Source organism: Muntiacus reevesi, chromosome 1 (genome assembly GCF_963930625.1).
Source record: "Muntiacus reevesi chromosome 1, mMunRee1.1, whole genome shotgun sequence".
Taxonomy (NCBI): Eukaryota; Metazoa; Chordata; class Mammalia; order Artiodactyla; family Cervidae; genus Muntiacus; species Muntiacus reevesi.
In genome coordinates this window covers 95,306,229-95,330,839 of record NC_089249.1, presented here as the reverse complement: position 1 = coordinate 95,330,839, position 24,611 = coordinate 95,306,229, and the positions used below count along the sequence as shown (strand labels likewise).

General features: G+C 50.0%; 1 protein-coding gene across 2 annotated transcripts in view; it reads left to right on the top strand.

Moving 5' to 3' along the window:
• The first annotated feature begins 7,213 nt into the window (after positions 1-7,213).
• SLC6A17 (solute carrier family 6 member 17) overlaps positions 7,214-24,611 on the top strand; it is a 52,625-nt gene continuing 35,227 nt past the window's right edge. Inside the window, exons 1-2 of one of the 2 annotated variants that reach the window (XM_065907202.1) lie at positions 7,214-7,557; positions 23,172-23,545. In XM_065907202.1, the coding sequence (XP_065763274.1) occupies positions 23,260-23,545 (286 nt within the window). In that variant the 5' untranslated portion in view covers positions 7,214-7,557; positions 23,172-23,259. Of the gene's footprint in view, positions 7,558-8,078; positions 8,195-23,171; positions 23,546-24,611 lie in introns of those variants that run through there. The other variant, XM_065907212.1, reaches the window with a different exon arrangement.

Genomic DNA, 24,611 nt, shown 5'->3' with positions numbered 1-24,611 from the left:
CAAGAACAGAGAGACTCTCAGAGCTGCTGCAGGGTAGAACCTGGGTACAGAAATGGCTGCCTCCTCTCTGGGAGCAGAGATGCTTCTAAGAGACTCTGGGGTTGCCACCTCCCATTTAAGTCTAAACAGGAAGTCATCACTATGTCACTATCATACTCTGAAACTTTCAATGACTCCCTATTACCTTCTGACATAATTAGAGGCATTTTAGTCTAGCATGTCAGGCCTCCACATTAGCAAATCCAACTTGCTTTCTGGCTGTATCTCTCATTTGTCCCCTAAACCCACAACTGCTAAACAGCCTGCCTGGCTGTATCCAGACCTATGTCTGTGAGACTGGGGACATGGTAAATTCCTTCACAAGCTTGTCCTTGATTGCTTTCTATTTCTTTAGAGTGGACCTCTAACAGAGAGGAAGCTCAATAGACTGGTTACATCCATCCTTTCATTTGAAAATGATAGTTCTATTAGTGAAACTCAAACTTAGGTTAGCTCCTTTAGCAGAATTTCACGTTGCCGCTTCATATTTATAACTTAAACTAAAATTCCAGTTATTTTTCATATGAACTCTGATAGAACTTAGAAGGATGGATTTTGAGAAGAAACATACAACAGAAATGTAATAGGGAATAAAATCATCTGTGCTGTTTTTACAAAAATTCTTACATGAATCATATATATATATATATGGCACATGCCCGCACAGAGAAAACTGGGGAGAAGAGATAGAATCTTGCTCTCTTTTCCAAGCAACAGAACACTCAGAGCAAAAACTGAACTGAACACAAATCCCTAAGTGCTAGCAAAGTCTCCTTTTCAGTGCTTCCGGAAGCATTTGCTTCCTCTGACAGACATAAGATGAAGTTCAGCATTGTCTTCTTCTATCTGGGGCTGCTCTGGGGCTTTTGTTAGGCTCTGGCTGAGGCAGATGAACATTATTTAGCTCCTAACACCTTCCAAGTTGTCCTTGACCTACTGGATAAACTCTGCCTCTGAATTCAGCCATAGACTACTGAGGTTAGCACAGTGCCTGACACAGACTAGCTCTCCCCAAATACGACATAGCTGGATTTGAAGTCCAGATCACTGCTTGTAGACAGGAGCAGGTGTGCTCAGAGCTGTATGAAGGGCTGCCGTCCTCCAAGGTTGGCACCAGGTGAGCCAGGAGAGAAGGGACAGCTGCCTGCAAGTACTGACTTTGCCCAGGGAAGTCCCTTCCCCATTCAGGTCTTGCTTCTCCCTCCTTAACACATGACTCATTTGGACAGATGACCTCCTAGATGGCCTGATTTGCAAGGCAGAGTTCCAGGTGCTGTTCCATCTGCACGGGACCCCAGGACAAAGACCTCTGGCCTGAGGCCCCCCTTCCAAGCCCCTGGCCCAGCTCCTCACTGTGTATCATCATCACCACCACCATCATCATCACCATAGCAACAGTTACATGTACAGAGTCATTACTGTATTCCAGGCTGCTGTTAGAAAAATATTTGGGGGGAAAAACTCAATTATTCTCCCCACTGTGCAGATGAGAACAATCGGCCCTGAGGGTTCCTCAGTTCAGTTCAGTTCAGTTCAGTCGCTCAGTCATGTCCGACTCTTTGCAACCCCATGGACTGCAGCACTCCAGGCTTCCCTGTCCATCACCAACTCCCAGAACTTACTCAAACTCATGTCCACAGAGTCAGTGATACCATCCAACCATCTCATCCTCTGTTGTCCCCTTCTCCTCCTGCCTTCTATCTTTCCCGGTATCAGGGTCCTCTCCAGTGAGTCAGTTCTTAGAAGCAGGTGGCCAAAGTATTGGAGTTTCAGCTTCAGCATCAGTTCTTCCAATGAATATTCAGTACTGATTTTCTTTAGGATGGACTGGTTGGATCTCCTTGTGGTCCAAGGGACTCTCAAGAGTCTTCGCCAACACCACAGTTCTAAACATCAATTCTTCAGAACTCAGTTTTCTTTATAGTCCAACTCTCACATCCATACATGACCACTGGAAAAACCATAGCTTTGACTAGACAGACCTTTGTCAGTAAAGTAATGTCTCTGCTTTTTAATATGCTGTCTAGGTTGGTCATAACTTTTCTTCCAAGGAGCAAGCATCTTTTAATTTCATGGCTGCAGTCACCATCTGCAGTGATTTTGGAGCCCAAGAAAATAAAGTCTGCCACTGTTTCCCCATCTATTTGCCATGAAGTGATGGGACCAGATGCCATGATCTTAGTTTTCTGAGTATTGAGCTTTAAACCAACATTTTCACTCTCCTCTTTCACGTTCATCAAGAGGCTCTTTAGTTCTTCTTCGCTTTCTGCCATAAGGGTGGTGTCATCTGCATATCTGAGGTTATTGATGTTGCTCCCGGCAATCGTGATTCCAGCTTATGCTTCCTCCAGCCCAGCATTTCTCATGATGTAATCTGCATATAAGTTAAATAAGCAGGGTGACAATAAACAGCCTTGACGTATTCCTTTCCCGATTTGGAACCAGTCTGTTGTTCCATGTCCAGTTCTAACTGTTGCTTCTTGACCTGCATACAGATTTCTCAGGAGGCAGGTCAAGTGGTCTGGTATTCCCATCTTGTGAAGAATTTTTCACAGTTTATTGTGATCCACACAGTCAAAGGCTCTGGCGTAGTCAATAAAGCAGAAGTAGATGTTTTTCTGGAACTTTCTTGCTTTTTTGATGATCCAACGGATGTTGGCAATTTGATCTCTGGTTCCTCTGCCTTTTCTACATCCAGCTTGAGCATCTAGAAGTTCACAGTTCACATACTGTTGAAGTCTGGCTTGGAGAATTTTGAGCATTACTTTACTAGTGTGTGAGATGAGTGCAATTGTGTGATAGTTTGAACATTCTTTGGCATTGCCTTTCTTTGGGATTGAAATAAAAACTGACCTTTTCCAGTCCTGTGGCCAATGCTGAGTTTTCCAAATTTGCTGGCATATTGGGTGTGGCACTTTCACAGCATCATCTTTTAGGATTTGAAATAATTCAACTAGAATTCCATCACCCCCACTAGCTTTGTTCTTAGTGACGCTTCCTAAGGCCCACTTGACTTCGCATTCCAGGGTGTCTGGCTCTAGGTGAGTAATCACACCATCATGGTTATCTGGGTCATGACGATCTCTTTTGTATAGTTCTTCTGTGTATTCTGGACTTCCCTGGTGGCTCAGATGGTAAAGCATCTGCCTACAATGTAGGAGGCCCGGCTTCGATCCCTGGATGGGGAAGATCCCCTGGAGAAGGAAATGGCAACCCACTCCAGTATGCTTGCCTCGAAAATCCCATGGACAGAGGAGCCTAGTAGGCTATAGTCCATGGGGCCACAAAGAGTCTGACATGACTGAGATACTTCACTTTCACTTTCTGTGTATTCTTGCCACATCTTCTTAATATCTTCTGCTTCTGTTAGGCCCATACCATTTCTGTCCTTAATTGTGCCCATCTTTGCATAAAATGTTCCCTTGGTATCTCTGATTTTCTTGAACAGATCTCTAGTCTTTCCCATTCTATTGTTTTCCTCTATTTCTTCGCATTAATCACTGAGGAAGGCTTTCTCATCTCTCCTTGCTATTCTTTGGAACTCTGCATTCAAATGGGTATATCTTTCCTTTTCTCCTTTGCCTTTCACATCTTTTCTTTATCAGTTATTTGTAAGGCCTCCTCAGATAACCATTTTGCCTTTTTGCATTTCTTTTTCTTGGGGATGGTCTTGATCACTGCCTCCTGTACAGTGACACAAATCTCCATCCATAGTTCTTCAGGCACTCTGTCAGATCTAATCCCTTGAATTTATCTGTCACTTCCACTATATAATTGTAAGGGATTTGATTTAGGTCATACCTGACTGGTCTGGTGGTTTTCCCTACTTTCTTCAATTTAAGTCTAAATTTGGCAATAAGGAGTTTATGATCTGAGTCACAGTCAGCTCCCAGTCTTGTTTTTGCTGACTGTATAGAGCTTCTCCATCTTTGGCTGAAAAGAATATAATCAATCTGATTTTGACCATCTGGTGATGTCCATGTGTAGAGTCTTCTCTTGTGTTGTTGGAAGAGGGTTCCTAGGTTAGTCATAATGGGGTGAATTATGAACACTGGCACCTCTGCTGCAGGGGCCAAGTTTTTCAGCTCAGATTTCTTCTGTTATAGGCATTGTCCTCTCACCTGCTGACTTCTCTCTGTCTTCTTTCTTGACCCTCTTGCTCCTCCTGCCCCTTAGAAGTAGGCAATGCCCTGCACCCCTCAAATTCTGTCTTATTGACTGTCTTTTATGTACTTCCTTTGCCATCTTTTCCTCCACTTAATGACCCCTTTTATGGTTATGACTCCCCAGGTGTTGCCACCTCTTCTTAATATCTTCTGCATCCCCGCTTTCCTGGATTTTATGCTCATATTTCAAACAACACCTTACTTTTTAAGAAAATCTTTATGAAGTGTCTACTCTGTGTTTAAGGTGGTCTCTGCCACGTGGAGCTTACACCCCAGCCAAGGAGACCATCCCTCAGCCCTGGTCACACCACTAGCTCCCCAGTTACAATCATGATGAGGGCCACAAAGAAAAAGCTGTGTTTACCTGGGAGATGGACTGAACTCTTCTCTAGGTCAGAAGAGGCTCATGAGGAAGTAGGGTTTAAGTGAACTCTGTGGGGGAGTGGGTGGGGAACGGGGGAACAGGAGAGGCCTTAGTGGCTTTGGGCAGAGAGGGCATAAGGGCTGGAGGCTGAAGTCAGGAAGGAGTGGGTGAGCAGGAGAGCTGAGAAGGTTGTATAGATAGTGGGCTGCAGGGAAGGCCGTGGGGAGAAGGGTGTGAAATGAGGCTGGAGATGATGAGGGGCCTTGAAGGACCTGTTAAAGATGTGGGCAAGAGTCTGCAGGCTGGAGATGAGGGTGAGCATATCTGTGCTTCTAAAAGATCACGCTTGCTGCTGCGTGAAGAAAAAGGAACAGATCTGAAATCAGAGTCGGGATGTGAGAGTGAGTGTTCATATGGCCAGTGATTATTGCCTGGCCTAAGGTTATAGCAGCAGAATTAAAGAGAACCGGCCAGATCCTAGAGGTATTTAGGAGATAAAATCTCCAGGATTTGCGGATAGATTTTGTGAGGGAGTGAGAAAGCCGGGGCAGGTCTCAAAGATACCCAACAGCGAAACCGTGTCTCTTACATCTACCTGCACTGGTCGGCAGGTTCTTTACCACTAGTGCCACCTGGGAAATCTGCTTCATTCCCAATATGACTTAAATCTATTATCTCATGACTTTCTTCCCCAATGCTCCCTCAATCTGCTCCTGTTTCTAGATTCTTTATTGTGGTTAGTAACAATACAATCATCCAATAACACCGCTAATAACTGTAATTTATTAAGCACATGTTATATCAGATGTGATACCAGATACTTTAAAAGAATAATCTTCTCTGATCACAATAATAACTTTATGGGATATGTGTTACTCATTTTACAGATGGGGAAACTGAGGCTCAGAAAGGTTACGTTAACTTCTTCAAGGTTTCTAGTAAATGGCAGTCATGATGAAAATGTTGGTCTGTATGACTCCAAAGTCCTTCTCCTTTCCCCTCACCACACCACCTTCAAGTTCTCTGCCTTACAACCACCCCTCTCAGACGCTTTCCTTCTCTCTCCAACACCAGGTCGGTCATCACAGTCCGCTGGTTTACCTTGGTCAAGCCTCCTGTATCGCTTGCTACTGCCTGCCATACCCCTCCACCCGCTACGCATGGCTGGCTGGATCCACCAGAGTGGAAGCTCCAGGAGGGCAGGGACCATTATCTGTCTTGTTTTCTGCCTTATCCTCAGGGCCTAGAATGGAGTCAGGCAAACAATAGGCTAACACTAATTAGTGGTTGACTGGTTGAGTTGAAGTGTCTCTCAGAAGATAATTTATGGGGGACTCAAGTTTCCACAAGTCTCACAGGTAGAGGCACTGATGGTTTTTTGCTCCAGATCATCTTTTTTGAGGAGGTTCACACAGCAAACATCCTTTAAAGGTAGAGATAGTGTCTCCCCCAGTGGAGGGCAGTTTTGTTTACCCTCCAGTATAATAAATATAAGGTCTCCCTTGAGGGCAAAGGTTGGCAGGTTCACAGCTGATTGTAAAAGACTGGGGAGTCTTCACATTAGATACATGGGTAAAATTTCAAAACTTTCAGAATTCACGACAATGGTCCTATTGCCTTTCAGTAGAACAACTGATACAGCCTCCACCTCCCATCACTCCCAGACACCTGCCTCTAGTGTCAACGTCCCCTTAGTGTGCTCTAGAGCTGAGTTAATTCATCCAGGCTGCCCACACAGCCTTCCAAGTCCCCGAGGGATGGCTCCCACCTCCCTAACTGCACCTGCTCTCAGCCCGCCCCTGCTCCATATCAGGCAGTCATCCCAACTGCATACCTTCTCCACTCCCTTGCATCTTTGCCCTTATCATGCTGTCCCCTCTACAAGGGTCATCCTTACCCCTTTCCACTGAAATCTTGTCACTGCTTGTGGCCAGGATCCTGTCTCATCTCCTCCATAAGTCCTCACTTTACTCATCTTGTAGGGTTCTCCCATCCTTCTGTCTTGCATTATGGGTTCCTAGGTAAGCCCCACTCTGCCTCTCCCAGAGGTTCCACGCCCTCATCTCCCAGAGCAGTGATCTTCGCACCTCCTGCAGTCTCTGCCATACACAGGAGCTCAGGAGATGAGTGACGTATTGAGGAGTTGAACCACACACGGAAGGATCTTGAGGAGTGGTAAGTGGAAGGTTAGTGGAGTGGGAAATTGAGGAGAAGAGAGTGAACAAAAGCATGAGGTGGAAGTGGCTGGCGCAGAGGAATAACCAGGTTTGGTTGGTGCTGAGTTCATACCAGACAGCCGAAAGAGATGGGCCTGGAAAGATGAAGGAAGTGAGGCCCAGGCTCAGGAGGGCCTTGGCCATGGGGCTCGCATTCCTCTTTTAGGGCAGAATCTGGTACTGCTTTTCCAGGGTCTGGGTTCCTTGGCAGGGGGCTTCAAGAGGCTGCTCCCAGGCAGACCCCTCCCTCTCCTGGCCCACTCCGCCTACGTCTGCCATCAGAGGCCCCAGAACCTCGCATTGACGCGGGGCCGCGCGTGAGTCAAGCCTGCGTCACGGCGCCCCGCCGTCAGGGTGGCCTTTCGCAAAGCGAGGGAACAGTGCGCGCAGCGCTGCGCTCCGCCCCGCTCCGTTCCGCTCCGCAGAGCCGGCGCGGCCCGAGTGCAGGGAGGGTGGCCCTGGGCTCCGGCGCCTGCAGCCTCACGCGCTCCCTCCGCAGCGGTACCTGGGTTTCCGGACCGCTCCCCCGAGGCCCGAACACGCCGCGGGCGGGAGACCGGCCGGGACCGGCGGCGAGGGAGGGAGCGAGGAGCGATCAGAGTCGCGTGCGCCCGTGCGCGGCTCCGGGTCTCCTCCCAGCCCCGGCCGGGGCCCGTTGCCGCCACACTCGGACTGCTCGTGGGAGGGGCTGTGCGCCCGCCACCCGTCGGGGACCGAAGCTGCTCTGTCGGAGTGCAGGAGCCGAGACCGCGCTACGACCCACGCGGGACAGGTGAGTCGCCGGCCGCGCTCCGCCTGGCTTTATGGGACCAGCCGCCGCAACTTCAGCTGTTCCGGCCCCGCCCCAGCCCGGGAGGCCGAAGGACTGAGGTGCGAGGCGGCGCTGCCCGGGTATCCGCCTGGCCCTGCAAGGGCCCCAGCCACTTGATCTGCCGTTGCCTGGCGACGGAACCTTGGGGCCCGCGCTCCTCAGGCGCTTCGCGGGTGCCCTGCGCCCGGCTCACGGGTTGAACACCCTGCTCACGGGTTGGACACCCGGCTTCACCTTCCCGGGCTCAGGAGGGCCGAAGAACTCCAGAGGTAATCGGGCAGAGCTGCAGAGGCAAGCGCGCGCGGAGGACCGGGGAGGAGGCCCGGCAAGCACCGCCGCCTAGAGCTGCGCGCCTAGGGTGCAGTTCTCACCGCGAGTCTCATGCGCGGCTGGGGACCCCAGCCCCAGCCATTCGGCTTCAGGCCCATGACCTTGACAGTAACATTGGCAAGAGAAGCAGAGCACTCGCGCCTGAGATAAATATTTAATTCCCAGTCTTGGGGCTGGTCCTGGCTGAACTCGAAGCTAGATAGCGGAGAACCCACGCTCCCTCCAGGGAAGCGCGTCCGGGAACGGAATGGCGGAGATGCGGACGTAGGTGCGCGGGGTGCAGGTCTGGAGGGGGCGCCGCCTCGGGAGCGAGGCCTCTGCACGTTTATACCTGTGCACACCGCGCTCTCCCGCGATGCGCGATGCTGGGGGTGCTCCAGGGAGGGCGCGGCCTCCTGCTCTTTCCTTTTAAGGCTCAAACAGCCCCGTCAGGGCTGCAAATGTTCAGAAATCCCGAGGGTCACTCACCTTACGGAATCCAGTCGCTGTCATGGAGAGTTAAAAAAAAAAAAAATTGTTCCCTTTCTTCTTTGGTTCTTTGAGAAAATTTTTGTCGGACCATTCAGATTAAGACATTTCTAGCCGGAGCTACCTTTGGGGCAGTTCAACTGTGAAGACGAGGCAGGTGGGGTTGGGTCGGGGAGATAGGTCAGGGGTGTAGAGAAAGAAGTTTGTTTTGAGGGCACTGCCCCTGTTAAGGGGAACTTTCAGGAACAAAAAAAATCCTGAAATGCTCCCCCTGCCCCAGTTCAACCAAAATTTTAGTTATGCTATATTGGACTGATGTCTGAAGAACAAGGTCAGAGTGAGTGGAGGTTAACAGAGGGCTTCTTGTGTCTCACGCTGTGCTGGCATTATCGCATGATCGGCTGAGGTGGACCTGGGCAGGAAGAGCTTTGAGGTCATACCCACTTGTCCTTGACCGTGGCCCATCCGTGGGGACCATCAGAGGCTCAGCTTCTCTGCTGGCTTTTCCTCTAATGGAGCAGCTGTGGCTAAGTAGGTGGTGAGCAAATCCTTGCAGCTCAGCCTGGATGGTGACTCAGTGCAGAAGGCAGATTGTGCCCACCAGCCTGATTGGAGTGAGTGTTTGGCCTGAGTCACATGCAGGGTTTGTGTCAGCTATTTGTGAGTTGAATGAAGCTCTTTACTGGGACTTGTGAGTGGCAAGGACCTGAGCTTCCAGTGTTTTGACATCACTGACCAAAGGTGAGCAAGTCTCCGGAGTGAGCTAAGCAGAGATCTGGCTACTGGGCAAGTGTCCTGGAGCTGTGAGCCCATGGGAAAGGTGAGCAGGGCCGGGTTGGGAGAGGGGAGATTGGAGGAGAGGGTTGGGGTGGGGGGGGAGGAGACCCTGTGATTTCAGTGAGAACTGGGCCCAGTGCTCTGCCGTGTGCCAGTGTGGGGTGACCTTGGGCAAGTCCCTTATGTCCTGAGGCTCGATTTCCTCCATTGTAGAGCAGGGATGCCAGTAGTATCTTTTCTGCAGGCTTATTTTTAACCCCAGGGCTAGACACCTAGCAGATGCTCATTAAATGTTAGTTCCGCACCCCTTTCCTCATGGATCTTAATCAGAACTGAATCTTTCTCTTCCTGTCCTTGTTTCTTGGTGTGAGAAGGAGTGTGGAGACAAATGAAAGTGGCAGGGCTTTCCATGTGGTTGAGAAGGACCTATAGTGCAGCTTCAAACTGACCTATTTCCAACCCTCAAGTGTCCCCTGGGAGATCTTGAGTGGGGAAGCCTGAGTAAGAGCAGGGCTATGGAACGTGGAGTCGGGTGGGGGGGATGGGTAGGGGGTGGGCAGAGCTGTGCTGGGGCCGCTGGGTGCTGAGCTAAGGTGTGTGCACCTCAAGAGCAAAGAAATTAAGGGGACCCCCCCCCCAGGACAGCAATAAAGAAGCCATGCTGACTCAAGGAACTCTAGTCTGCCACTGGAAGGAAATGCATGTATGTGAGTGTGTGTGTGTGTGTGTGTGTGTGCATGTGTGTGTGCACGTGTGCGCATGCTCATGAGAGTGAGTGGTACATGCACCCTGGAATCACTGCCCTCCCAGTTGGATCTGGGAGCAAATTCCAAGGATGATACAATAAATACAGAGAGGAGAGGAGAGGAATCCTAAGAAGCAAGTTCTTTCTGTCTGTACAGCTTCCTTTTCCTCGTGCTCCTTCCTGTCCAGATTTGCTGCAGCAGGACGATTCATCATTAATCCCTTCAAAGCTGCTAAGATAAGCAGCAGAACAGTTTAAAAGGAAGATGGATTTTGGTTTTTTCCTAAATCAGGTCTGAGTTATTGCTCGCTCTCAGGCTGGGCTGCAAGAAATCCTTACAACAAAATTTCTGGAGCACCAGGATGGGGAAAAATTCTGTTATTATAGATTCCTTTTACATCAGCCTTCCCCAGTCTGGTATCCCCTCTGACTTCCAGAGGTCAGAAGCACAGGACCACGGGTAGCTCTGTGGTAGTGATCGCAGGTGGGATGGTCATCTGTGGGGAAATGCCTGCTTGGCTTGTTTTTAGGAGGGCTAGGTGCTGGGTGTTTAGCACACAGTGAAAATATCTAAGTTTTTATTGAGGCTTCTGCACTGTGCTAAATGCTTCATTCATATACTATCTCATTTAACCTTCATTAGAGTCCCAGGAGGCATATTATTGCTCTCAGCAGTTTACAGATGTGGGACTTGAATTCAGAGAGGTTAAATAATTTGCTCAAGGTCACACAGTAGTGGGTGACAACCTGAGAATTTGCACTCAGGTCTGTTAGATTCCAGACTTCATGTTCTTGATGTCTATGTGATGTGAATCCATAATAAGTTCTTAATAAATTCTTGCTGACAACATAGGCATTTACCCAAATGAGATTGTCTAAACCTGTGATTTTATTTCTTTAAGCTGTTGCTCTGAGAAAGAGGACATGAGCCTCCGCTAATGGGAAATTGGTAGAGAATGAGCATACCCCAGTTTCTAAGGTGGAATACAGTATGTGTTCCCAGGTTGGTTGGAATCCAGACCATCTCAGGCTCCATCTTGATGCTTTACTGTCCTGTCCATCTTTCTCTTCCTGATCTCTGCCACCTCGACCTCATTCCTGTAAAGTCTGTCCCAGTCTGGGGTTGGTTCTAGGAGCAGTGAAGGAAGAGTCAGAGTAAATGTGAGGATACCTGAGGGTTTTTGCTTCTGCAGTACCAAGAACAGCCAGTCACTGGTGGGCTCTGATGTATCAGGTTTCTCTGCTGGAGAGTGTGTGCCAGGGACCTGCAGCAGTTTCTGGTGAGGCCTCAGACCCCAGAGTGAAACTGCTAACCCTCCAAGGTCATTGGCAGCAGTGGTGGCAAGGGCTGCCCAGAGGGATGCTGCTTGCTTCCTGGTCCCATCCCTTGGAGCCTGTGCTCCTCACCCTTGGGGCTCCACCCCATGCATCCTTGACTGTTCTGGGAAACTTGGTCTCTGCTTCTGCTTCTCCATCTCTTCTCTCTGAGAAATCACCTGGAATAATAGGTCCCTACTCTCCTAGCCTGCCTTGCATTTTGAAGCCCCCTTTGTTCATGGTGGGGAAGTTTCTGAAAGTTAGGGTGGATTGTTGAAAGGTAAGCACACCCAGGGGACAAAGAGGTCTTCTTGGAAGCCCTTGCTCCGTAGACAGCCATTTGAGGAGATACAGTCTTTGGGTAATTCTCTCTCCCATCCCCCATCCCCCATCCCCATGAGTAATTTTAAAAATTAAGATACGGTCCATCTCTGGATAAATTCAATTATTAAAAAAATAGTTAGATATTCATTGTGCACAGAAAATTCACATGTGAGAACATGAGCTCAGGTGCAAGATGCATTACTGTACCAAATTATTCTCATGTTTAAAACCAGGTATGTTTTGTTAGAGAACAATCCTGTGTCAGATGAGGCTTGCGCAGCCTGAGTCCCCAACTTGGGAGCTGAGACTGAAAGCGCTTTTGCTCTGAGGCCACTTGTGGAGTGAGGATGGGGCAAGTGTGGGGCCAGAGACAGTAAGCTTTGGGAACGGACCTGACCAAGTGAGAAAGTTCCTGACCTCCAGGAGGAGTGATGGTAGATGGACTTGTTCCATTGTTGACTTGCTGAATGAGATTCACGTGTGTGCTTTGCAATGTGGCACAGTGCATTGGAGAACTTCCTAACCAGGGCCCCAGATGGGTGGCCTGTGGCCCAGAGATAATGACACCTTCATCCCCTGGAGTAGCCTTGAATGGCCTAGGATGGAGCAGCCTCCTCCATTTACCCAATGTGCCGTGGCAGTATTCTCTTCTTGTGTGTCATCACGTGTGGGAGATCGGAAAGCACCAAAGTGTGGAGAGTACGGGCTACTGAGTGAGGTGGACCTCAGTTGGGATTCTGTCTCCTCCGTTTCTTGGCTGGGTAATCTAGTACACGGTAGTAATCTAGTATACGGTAGTTATCTTCCCTTAGCTTAGGCTCCTTCATCTGTAAAATGGGTATTCCATCTTACCCCAAGTTGTTTTGGGGATAAATAACATATGGAAGGACAGTAGGTCTTCAAACATGTGCTCCTTCCACTGTGATCTCAGGAGGCTGGCGGCTTGCTCCTGATGGGGGTGCCTTTCTGCCCACCCCTCCACAAAGCCGTGCTGAAGGCTGGTGGGGAAAGAGACACAAACATTTCTGGTCCTCAGGAAAGAGACATCATGTTGGGACTGTAATTAAGGGTTTCTGATCACTATTCTTTCAAGTGCTCTTCAGCAGTCTAGTGGGTAACAGGTAATTGGACCCCGTGATTCCTGCTGTCTCCCTCTGGAACGAGAGGAAATAGTGGCCGTAAGAAAATCCAGGTCAGAGGATTAGGGCAGAGGTTGTAAGGACCCATCTGCTGCCACTGTGGGCCTCCCACGGGTAAGAAAAGCAGGGAATCTGGCTTTCGCTTGTCACTCCTGGACTTTTTCTTTTCAAAACTGATTAAAAAAATAATTTTTTTTTTCTAAATCAGGACAGTTTCATGGGTCTTCTCTTTGGTTCCTGTGTACATTTCAGTACCCTGGGTCCTCTGTTTTCTTCTCTTTAAAATCTCAACCTTATCCAACAGCCTGGCCCAGGTCACCACCATCTCTAACCTACCTGCTTTTTCTTTTTAAAATTTATTTAGTTGATGTACAGTGCTGTATTAATTTCTGCTGGTTTGCAATGTGATTCAATTATACATACATATACATACTTTTTCATATTCTTTTCCATTATGGTTTATCACAGGTTGCTGAGTATAGTTCCCTGTGCTGTACAGTAGAGCCTTGTCATTTATGCATTCTATAGGTAATAGTTTGCATCTGCTAATCCCAAACTCCTAATCCATATGCTTTCTAACTTGTACTCTATCCATCCCTTTAAAAACAGTCTTCTGTTCGAGGGAAGACCCAAACTCCTTTCCACGGCTGATGGGTCCTGCCTACTCAGGCTGCCAGCTATCCTCCTGTCTCAGCATATCCCACTCTACCCTGGCTTAGGATGCTCTAAGCACAGGGCCTGTGTGGCTCCTGCCTTAGGACCTTTGCACTTTCTGTTCCCTCTGCCATGATCGCTTCCCCAGGATATCCTGGCTTATGCTCTCACATGGTCAGGTCTTTAGCAGAGTTGCTTTCCAATACCCCCTATACATTATAGCATCCCTGCCTCACTCTATCCCCTGTATATATTTATTTGATATCACTGGATATTGTTTATGCCTATATATATGATATTCCCTGGTAACTCAGCTGGTAAAGAATCTGCCTACAATGCAGGGGACCCTGGTTTGATTCCTGGGTTGGGAAGATCTGATGGAGAAGGGATAGACTACCCACTCCAGTATTCTTGGGCTTCCCTGGTGGCTTGGCTGGTAAAGAATCCACCTGCAATACGGGAGACCTGGGTTCAGTCCCTGGATTGGGAAGATACCCTGGAGGAGGACATGGCAACCCACTCCAATTTTCTGACCTGGAGAATTCCATGGACTATATAGTCCATGGGGTCGCAAAGAGTTGGATACGACTGAACGACTTTCACTTTTCACTTTCATGTGATATTATTTATTATTATATATGATTTTTATTTGTCCTCTAAATCCCCCAGAGCAGGGACATTGTTTTCTCTGTTCTCTGCTGTACTAGGACAGGGCCTGATGCTCAGTTACTGTTCAGTAAATATCTGTTGAAGGGAATAAAGGACAGGGAGGGAAAATATAGAGAAGTTTTTAAATCCCATATTTCAGTAGTATCTCTAGTTCATGAGAATCTCTGGGCTCCATTCTCCTTCATTTCAAGAGAGAAGTGGAAATAAGTTGGAGCTCCAAACACCTGCATCCCTCACTAGCCCCACAAGTCCTCAGGTAACCATGTGCTTGTTCTATGCTGGTTCCCGGACGTTGCAGGCACATGGGTGAAAGGGCCTCTGTTCCTGGTTGAGCCCGTTTCCCCTGTGTTATCATTTGGAGGGGCAGCTGATGGGGTTTATGGTGTGCTCCCTGTGTCATTTCATTTTATCCTCATGACAGTCCCACGAGGTCAGAGCCTCATCCCCATCTTTTCAGGTCCAGAAGCTGAAACCAAAAGAGGCTGTAAACCTTCCCAAAGACTCATGACTTGCAAGTGGCTGCAGAACTCAGGCCCAGGTTTCCCTGACTCCAAATCCCATGATCTTCCCAGAACAGTGTGGTGGCTGAGAGATTCTGGAGTCACCTTATATTGGTGGTTGGGACTCCGGGCCTCCACTTTTTTGACTGTGTGCTATATTTCATCAATCCTAAGATGTATAATTTTGCACAGTGTCACATCTTAAAATCAGAATGTGCAGTCAACAATGTCTCAGATGGGCTGTTGGTCAAGTGGAGTGGTGACCTAGTTGGGTGAAAACCTTCCATGGACCCTTTCTGGTAAGTTCAAGAAAGTACCAGCACCAAAAAGTCTTAAGTTCAATGAAATACAGGTAATGTATCCCCTCTGAACCTCTACTTCTTCATCTGTAAAATGGGGATAAGAGTGGCACCGACCTCATACAGCTTTTGGCGGGGTTAAAGGAAATACTGTCTGTTCAACACAATGGCTGCTATGGATAGTTAGCTCTCAAGAAGGAGAGCCTATGTGCTGCTGCTCTTTTAAAAACTATTTATTTATTTATATGGTTGCACTGGGTTTTAGTTGTGGCGGTCAGGATCATTAGTTGTGTCATATGGGATCTAGTTCCCTGTCCAGGGATCCAGCCTAGGCCCCCTGCATTGGAAGCATGAAGTCTCAGCCACTGGGATCATCAGAAGAGTCCATGTACTGCTGTTGAAACTGTCATTATCACCACAGTCCACTTTGCCCTCAGCACCTAAACTCTAGTGGGAGCTCAGGTGTCTGTGGGGCAGCCCTAGTGCTGCTCTTGCTTGCTTACTCACTGGGCGTGCATTCCCCCTCACTTGACTTGGTAGAACTGAACCAAAAGCTTTTGTTGGCGCTGGCCTCTCCCATATTTTCCAGTGCCAGTCCCCCCCGCCCCGCCCCCATGGACCATCTGCCCCTTTTCCTGCTTTCCTTCCTCCTTGACTAAGAAAACAAAACACCAACTGCAGCGAGCACGCTCAGTAAATGCAGCAGGAAGGTGAGACGAGATGTAGAAAATTCCGCTGGCTTCTTTGCCCGTGTGTTGCTTGGAATGGTCTGCCAGCCTCTGGAAGGCTCCACGCCAAGACCAAGCCATCCAGTGATTACTTCTCTGTGGTGTGGATGAATCCTGCCTGCAGAGTGGAGACACGGAGGTACAGATCATAGCTCCTGTATGAAAGGCAAAATGTCTTTTGAGCGATGGCCAGACTTCTTAGTTTATGTTAGTTTCAAACAGATGCTTGGGGTGTCACATGCTCCTGGGATCAGAGTATCATGTCAGAAGATGGGAAAATTTGAAGCTGAGAAGTAATATCAGATTCTAGAAAATTTGAGGAGTTCAGAATACATCAATCCATTGATTCACTCACTCACTTCATTCATATCATATTTATTGAGCACATGTAGTACTTGGTCACCAGAATTTGGCCTTGGAGAAGCAAAGATGCAGTTAGCTGGGATAAGGACTGGGGACCACAGCACAAAGCTGGAAAATCTGTGAAATGGAGTCAGAAGTGGCTGTTCTGTTGACTCGATGTTTCAGGAAGCTTTTCTTTCTCTTTCTCCTTCTATCCATATGATAACCAGATGCAGTTGGTAGGTAAGAGCTGTTCCCTATTTTCCAGATGAGTCAGGGCTAGAAATCTGTCTTCCAAGGCCTAGGGTCCTCCCCACATGTGCTGCAGGGCTGCGCCAGATTAGAGCCCCTGGCTGGGCAGACGACTTCTGGTAGGTTTACCATGTCTCTGCTCAGAGCTGTTAGCTTTTCGCAGTCACATCTTTGTTTCAAAGGAGAAGGCTGAAGTTCCAATTTTAACATAGGAAGCAGGGAAGCAGTTTGTTCTTGGAGGGTGGGCAGGCAGAGACCTCGGAGCATCTGTGAATACCATGTCTTGTCCTGTGTGCCAGGCCCTGCTGGGTGTGGGGCAATGGGGAGGAGCACAGAGCTGATCCATCTTGGGTCCTGTCCTCAGGGAGCCTTGTGGTTCAGAAAGAAATCAGGCCTTAAATAACCAGTTATACTAAAAAGCCAGTTGGTAAAAGCAGTGAATAGTCTTACAAGAAGTGTGCTGAGGAAGGGAGAGAAGGGGATGTTCTTTCTCACTAGATAATTGTGGAAGGCGTCCCGCCATTGCTGGGCCTTGAACTGGACCTTCAAAGACTGAGAAGGTCGAGGAGGCAGAGGATGAGGAGTGGTAGGTGGGCTGGGGAGGAGGGGGGAGCCAGAGCCAGGGAGGTGGAAGGGGGCCCACAGGAGGAGCTGCCGCGGCGATGCGATGACTGTGGGCGTGGGGACACATGGTATCTCCTCTGACGGCCTGGAGGAGACGTGAGCTGGGTGCCTGGTGCTGGCCTTCCACGGGGAGAAGGCCTGACTTAGAGCAGGAGGGTGGGAGAGGACAGAGCTGAACCCACTGACAGGACTTGGCGATGTGGGGATGGAGGCTGGAGGAGCGAGAGGCCAGAAATGTGCTGGCGCCTGACTGTGCCTCCTGGGCGAGAAAACCCAAGATGAGCGGCCACCCCAGGCCAGGGCCTGCCAGGAGCAGTTTGTACCAGCTGACTGCCAGAGGTTCCAATAAGATAGTTAAAAATAATTCGGCGGACAACTTGGGTCTCTAACAGTCTGATCTGTATTGGGCTCAGTGGAAGCCCAGAGGCTCTGAGGTAATTAGAAAAAGTGTGTGGGCCACCACGGCTTGTCACCTGGAAATCGGGACGCTGTTAAGTTCCCTGAGAGGAAGGGATCTGACCTTACTTCCTTCTCAGCACTGCTTGGTCCTGAGCTGGACTTGGCTGTATGGCCCAGGGAGCTGGCGTTCTCCACTGCTCCTCTCTTCTGGGGGCCCACGGCTTCCCTGTGGTGTGGTGGTGGTTTAGTAGCTAAGTCATGTCCAACTATTTGTGACCCCATGGACTGCAGTCCGCCAGGCTTCTCTGTTCATGGGAGTTTTCAGGCAAGAATACTGGAGTGGAATACATTTCCTTCTACAGGGGATCTTCCCGACCCAGAGGTCTAACCCAGGTCTCCTGTATTGTAGGCGGATTCTTTGCCGCTGAGCCACCTGGAAGCCCTGTGATAGAGGCTTGCATTTACGGACTTGTCACGCTCTCCAGAGTACCCGCCCACCCAAGGCAGCAACACTGAGCACCCCCAGGCCTTCAGTGAAGTCAGTCCTCGGGGTCTGTGGTCCCCTTGGCTCCTCTTTCCCCGAGATAGCAGCTTGTCCACTCAGTTCACCTGGGGGTCTCACGTGGAAACCGACTCCTTCTAGTTTGTCCTTTGAGTTACCAGGTACCCCTTACCGACCTCAGGAGGCAGGGGCTCAGAGGGCCCCCCTTCCCCCGCTCCCCGCTCCTGGGGGTGGAGAGGCCCCGGCTTGGCCTTGATTGCAGGGTGAGCAGCCACCCCCCGCCCCCTGCCCCGGCGGTAATGAGTGAGTGACGTGAAAGCTGTGCTTGAAAGGTGGTTGTGGAGCCATCAGCCCTCTGGCCCTGAGATATTTTTACCTGTCTGCCTCCTAGTCACACTATTTTTTTCTCTTTTTAAGAAGATTCACAGTTCACTCTCCCGTCCTGCTTCTCTCACATGTGCTATTCTGAGCTGTAAGCTGCATCTGTTGCTAAGTGACAGATCTGGCACCCGAGGGCTTTCTCGGCATTCGAGCCTCTCTGCATTGTGTTTTAAGTAGTTGAGGCATCCTTCCGGGGTGTACCATGGCACTGCATTCTCTGATGTACCTCTTGGGAAAGCACCTTTACAACCCACCGCATTTACTACGGGGGGTAATCCGAGAACAGAGGGCTGGCGGTCAAAGCATCACCACAGTGCCCCAGTGAGCTCTCGTCCGGAAGAGGGTGGCCTGACCGACAAGCCCAAGGACCTGCAGTGTCTGTGCCTGGGGCAGGTCACACCTTGCTCACATGCATGTGCAGGAGGGCCACTCCCTGGATATATGCAGAGCTGAAAGGGCCTCAGAGACCATCCAGACCTACCCATTGCACACACAGGGAAAGCAAGATCCAGAGAGGTCGGGTTGATGGTGCCACTTTGCACAGTTGGCTGGTGGTTGGTCAAGCAAGACCAGCACCGAATGGGCCTCCCATTGCCTGGATCACCTCTGGCTCCACGGGCAGCAAAGGCAGGGCAGAGAGGAATCTACCTGCCTGGATCTTCTCTGATTCTGGTGCTTGTCCCCGGCCGTGCTTCAGGGTTGCTAAGTACACGATGGATTCCCGGCCCTGGGCTGAAAGCTCACCTTTTCCAGCACAGGGTCTCCAGGCTTCAGGGAACTGGAGGGCTGTGGAGGGGGCAGGTTATTTGAAGTCACTGCTGCTGCCTCCCCTTTAGACATGGAGAGAGCCCAGGAGTGAGGAGACCTGGGTGCTGGCAGGTGTGTGATGTTGGCCATGCCCTGTCCCGCCTGGGGGCACAACTGTTCACTGCACTTCTCGGGCCGGGCTGTGAAGCCAGTGAGATGATAAGAAGAGGTGACATCTGTGAGCACTTGCTGGGGGTCGGGCCCCCTCCTGAGACCTGTACGACCTGTCCTCCCCTCGACGTTACCCGGTGGTCATGCTCTGTTCACTGGCACTGAGGAAATCAGCTCAGGGAGGGGAAGAACCCGGCCAGCTGGTGGCTGGTGAGGAGCGAAGCTGAGATTCGAACCCAGGCAGTTTGGCTTCGGAGCAGAATCACCATCTCACACTGTGCCCATGGACTGTGTAAAACATGTTTTTAAATGATTTCAAACTATTCCAAATATGAGCTATAGTTCTATTCATAATATTGCCAGGCTTTACAGTGAGGCCATGCTTTTTTTTTTTATCAGTAATAACATTGCTGATCTTCAGGCCTGGGGCCTGGCCCCGTATGGCCCTTACCTGCTTCCCTTTGACCCTGGGGCCAGATGGGTGGGCCTGGACCTCGCAGGGTGCTGCCCCACCAGCTTCAGGGTGCTGCTACGTCTCGCTAGCAAAAGAGGACATTTCTGCGCTGCTGGTGTTTCACAACGCTCTCCGCCCTCTACCCCACTCCACCCGCAAACTCATTTTGGCTTTTCCTGAGGAGAAACAGGGCATTTATGTAACGAAATATAAATAGGGGGACTTACATATTTTTAAATGAATTCATTTTAAATGAATAAAGACAAACAAAACCAGAATTCCAGATTGCGGCCTCCACCCTTGGGGTCCTTCCTAGCACCAAGCCTCATGCCAGGCACTCTGCGTACATCTGCTCATGGAATCCTCACGCAGCCCTCCCTGGGAGGCAGGAGCTGTCATCAGATAGAACCTTTTCACCCAGGAGGGGCCTGACACTTGCATAATTCAAGCGAGGTGGCTGCCCACCTCTCTCAGGGCACCAGCCAATGTCTTTACAGTTGGCGGAGTGGGGGCGTAGAGGGGTGGAGGTGAGAAATGGGGGAGGTGGGGGGGAGGGCAGGGGCTTTGAAGTCAAACAGGTGCTTCATTCACTCACGTAGGCACTTGATATACATTTCCTGAGTGCCTCTTCTCCAGTGTACCCGCCTCAGGGGTGCCTTTCCAGATCGTAACATTGCAGCCCTCCAGCTTGCCAGCCACCTCAATCTCCATCCCATGTTATTTGTCATTATAGTAGAAATCACCACTGGTTATTTTGTATGTTTATTTCTTTGAATGTCTGGCCTGTCTGCCAGAAACAGAACCTCCACAAAAGGAAGCTCTGGATTATTTTGTTTGCTGCTGTATCCCTCACACTTAGAACAGAACCTGCTACAGAGAAAGTGAAAGTGTTAGTCGATCAGTTGTGTCCAACTCTTTGCGACCCCATAGACTGTAGCCCACCAGGCTCCCCGTCCATGGAATTTTCCAGGCAAGAATACTGAAGTGGGTAGACATTCCCTTCTCCAGGAGATCTTTCCAACTCAGGGATTGAACTCAGGTCTTCCGCATTGCAGGTAGATTCTTCGCTGTCTAAGCCACCAGGAGAAGGCACTCAGTAAATATTTGTCAACTCAGTGAAATGAGTGAGTGAGTAAATGAACGAATTAATGAAATGAGCTCTCAAATCCAGGCCTTTCTGACTTCAAAGCCCCCAAAGAAGATACTGTCTTCTTCCTGTGTTCCACCCCCTGCTGGGTCTGACTCAGTGGCTTTGGGCAATTATTTCCCTCTTTCTGGGCCTCAGTTTCCTCATATACAAAATGAGAATGTTCCTAGCATCCCTCAAACTTTAGTATTCCGAACATTGGACTCCTGTAATATGAGCAGATTCATGGGTGCAGAAGATTCCAGTTCTGATGGCAGCCTGGCCCAGTGTCTCAGCTTGCAAGTTTGCAGCAGCACTTTACAGATGGCCCAGAGGACCCCGGGCCCCATCCTGTGGTGCAGGATGTTCATGCACATCAGTGATGTCTTGGGAAGAAGGAAAGAGCTCATATTGAGTTGATGCCTGTGGTTTCTGTGATGCTGTTGTGGGTACCCTTCTCTGGATTTATTAGAATGTGCCAGTTTTGTCCTTGAGCCCTCTCAGTTTAGAATGGTGACTTCTTCCCTCCCCCTCTTCTCGTGCTGGTGACCAGAGCTGCCACTCACTAATCTATTTATGGGGAAATGTGTTGTCGAATTGGCCAGCCTCAAGGTAAATTCTGCTGACTTGCAGGAATCCCTGTTTTCTCCAGTTGTGACAAGATGAACAGTACATCATGTCTAATGCATTCCAGATTGTTCTGATCTAATCCTGCTGCAGCCTGAGTACCTGCAGGGAGGCTCCGAGTTCAGGAGCCCTGGTGACTGCTCACAGGAGGGACCTACCTGACCCTCCTCCCCAGCTCTAGCTTTTTATAAAACTAACGTAGTTGAGGGATGACAGACTAGTTGGACAAGCCGCCATCATGTGTGCCTTAGGTTTTGTTCTCCATTTGAGGGCCTGGGGACCAGGACCTGATGACTGGGGAGGCGGAGGAGCTTCTCCTGGCAGCCTCAGCAAGAACACAGGCCTCCCCCTGGCACAGCTCCTAGGGGTGCCATTCGCTTCTGTAGCCAGGCACCGTAGCAGCTTGGGGGGAGGCTGAGGGCTGGAGCGTCCACAGACATACAATCCCACCTTGGGGCACCCTCCAGGCCATGATGGAGTATTCAGCTGACCCACTGTGAAACAGAGTCCCAACAGAGAGCTGTGTTTCTTATAGGGAATTCTGAGGTCTTTCAGGCAGTCTGGCTCTGTCCCAAGACCCTGACTATGCCTAGAGTAGAAGGGGACAGTCACTAAAGAATCACTGTCCCCCTTAGGTGAAGAGGACAAGAAAGTGTCACTTGCTTGTGTGATCCAAAACATGACCTGGGGAGGGCTGGCTGACCCCACAGACCAGGGAGGACAGCTGTCCCCACCTGCCAGGTCTCCTAGCTTCATTATGTGTATAATAAAATTTGACTGGCCAGGTCTCCTCTAAGGTCAGGTGTTGGGTGGAGTCAGCCAGGAGGTCTGGGTCTAGGCCAGCAGGAGGGGCAGGTGTGTACCCTTCTGCCACATAGAGCTCTTGCCCGAGTGTTGAGATGGCACGTGCAGGGGGAACAGAGGCAGCTCCTTCGCTTAGTGGAGTAATGACAGAACAGGATGATTTACATCCCTAGAAAGATGTGAGGCAACTGCCGGCCAGGGTGTATGTGGTTTAATTTTAAATCCTCCAACCTTCCCTTAATGAGGAGGTGCTTTGATACAAGCAGAGTGTTGGGATCCTTCAAAGGACTCGTTTCCTTGGTGCTCTATTTGTTTAAGGGAAAGCAGGAGAGATGGATGGGGAATGGCAGGAGCAGGGGAGAGTTTTGCCTCCCCCGCCCGTGTTGTGCAGACATTATCTGCTGTAAAACTGTCACAGAAGGATGGAGAACTGGCTCTTGGCTGCAGTGGCCTTCAGATAATGTCACTGCTGAGTGATGACCCAGGATTTGTTGGCACTGAGCAAGCATCTCTAGGTCTCTGCTGCCAGAATCTTTAGCTGAGCCTGGTCAGTGCTCTTGCCTAGGGAATGCTGGTGTCCAGGGGCCCCATGTAAGAGCATTAGCCTTTTTTTTCGTTTTTGCAAACATGAATGCCCCTCTGAATCACTTGGAGTTTCTGTAGAAATACATTATCCAGTAGGTCTGGGCTGGGGCCGAGAGTCTGTGTTACTGACAAGCATGTTGATGCCATTGGCCCTCAACTGCATTTGTAATGAAGGTGCCGGTTTCTCTGGGTCCACCAGGTGGTTTGACTAAATAGAACACAAGAGGGCTAGGACTTGGCTACACCTTGTGCTGCCCTAGGAGGGGAAGGCAGTGGAGCCTCCAAATGTTCTTGAACATTCTAGGATCTGTGATGGTGAAAGGTGGCCCTGTTGTGATGGATGACTCTTTATTTGGGTTTGGTGTGTGGTGTTACCCCTTCCATCAGGCTTGCCTTTCTGATGATGCTCAGCTGAGAAGGGCCATGGGGAAACTGAAGGTGCAGACCTTGAGGTCCTCAGTGGCCCTCACTGGGGAAGAAGGCAAGCTTGAAGTTCAAGGCCCCTGACCAGCTTCTGAGTGTGTGACAGGGAGTCAATTGGGTTGTGTCCACTCGGGCTCCCCACCTCTCTGGTGTGGTCAGCAAACCCTCTCCTGCTCTTCTGGTTTCAGAGGTCCCTGGATGAGCAGGAGCTGACGGCAGCCGAGTCCCACCTTCTCCACGTGCCGGGAAGCAGGGCTGCGCCACCCAGGGGGCCCAATGCCGAAGAACAGCAAGGTGACCCAGCGCGAGCAGAGCAATGAGCACGTCACGGAGTCGGTGGCCGACCTGCTGGCCCTGGAGGAGCCCGTGGACTACAAGCAGAGTGTCCTGAACGTGGCCGGCGAGGCAGGCGGCAAGCAGAAGGCAGCGGAGGAGGAGCTGGACGCGGAGGACCGGCCGGCCTGGAACAGCAAGCTGCAGTACATCCTGGCCCAGATCGGCTTCTCTGTGGGTCTTGGCAACATCTGGAGGTTCCCTTACCTGTGCCAGAAAAACGGAGGAGGTAAGGGGCAGCCCTGCTTGTCCCGGAGTGCCCTGCATGTGGGCTGGGCTGAGGGGAGAAAAGAAACACCCCTCTATGAGGAAGAACCAGCGCCCTTGTAGGCTGGAACTCAGGACTCCAGAGTGAGACTGAGACTCTTCCCCAGGAATGGCTAACAGCTCTCAAGAGGCTGCAAGCCTGAGGAGAGAATGTGGCCTGGATTCAAGTCCCAGGGGAGCCACTTGGCTCTGGGACCCTGTGCAAGTTGCTTCATTTCTCTGTGCCTCGCTATCCTGCATCTGTAAGATGAGAATAATAGTAGTTCCTGCCTCACAGGATAGTTGGGAGAATTAAATGAGCTTTATATTTATTAATAGAATGCTTACCACTATATCTGATGAGGCTTCCCAGGGGGTGCTAGTGGTAAAGAATCCACCTGCCAGTGCAGGAGACATAAGGGACGTGAGTTCAATTCCTGGATCAGAAACATCCCCTGGAGGAGGGCATGGCAATTCACTCAAGTATTCTTGCCTGGAGAATCCCATGACAGGAGGAGTCTGGTGGGCTACAGTCTATAGCATTGCAGAGTTGGACACAACTGAAGCGACTAAGCACATATCTGACACACAGTAATGGGCAGCTGTTGACCATTATTATTAAATGCTTGTACATGCCAGGCTCTATCATAAGCTCTCCCTGGATATTAGGCTGAAATGCATGAAACTGCATCTTGGAACAGCCAAAGCACCGATTTCATATGGTTCAACCATTGTATTGTCCCCAAAAACCTATGTGAGGAAAAGTTATTATCATCCTCATATTAGAGGCTGTTACTTGAGGCACAGAGAGGTTAGATCACTTGTTCAAGGTCACACAGCTGGTGATAAAGTCACGATTCAAACCTGAACAGCTTTGCCCCAGAGCCTGAACCCTTAATCACTACACCTGCTGCCTCGTAGGTTGGAGGGGCCCTCGTGCTGCCCCTCCAGAGGGGGATTCATTCCCCCCAGAGGATCTTGCCCCTGGTATCAGACCATTTGTACTCACTATTCTAGCTCCTGGGGTGGGTAGAAGCCCCCAGGCCTTA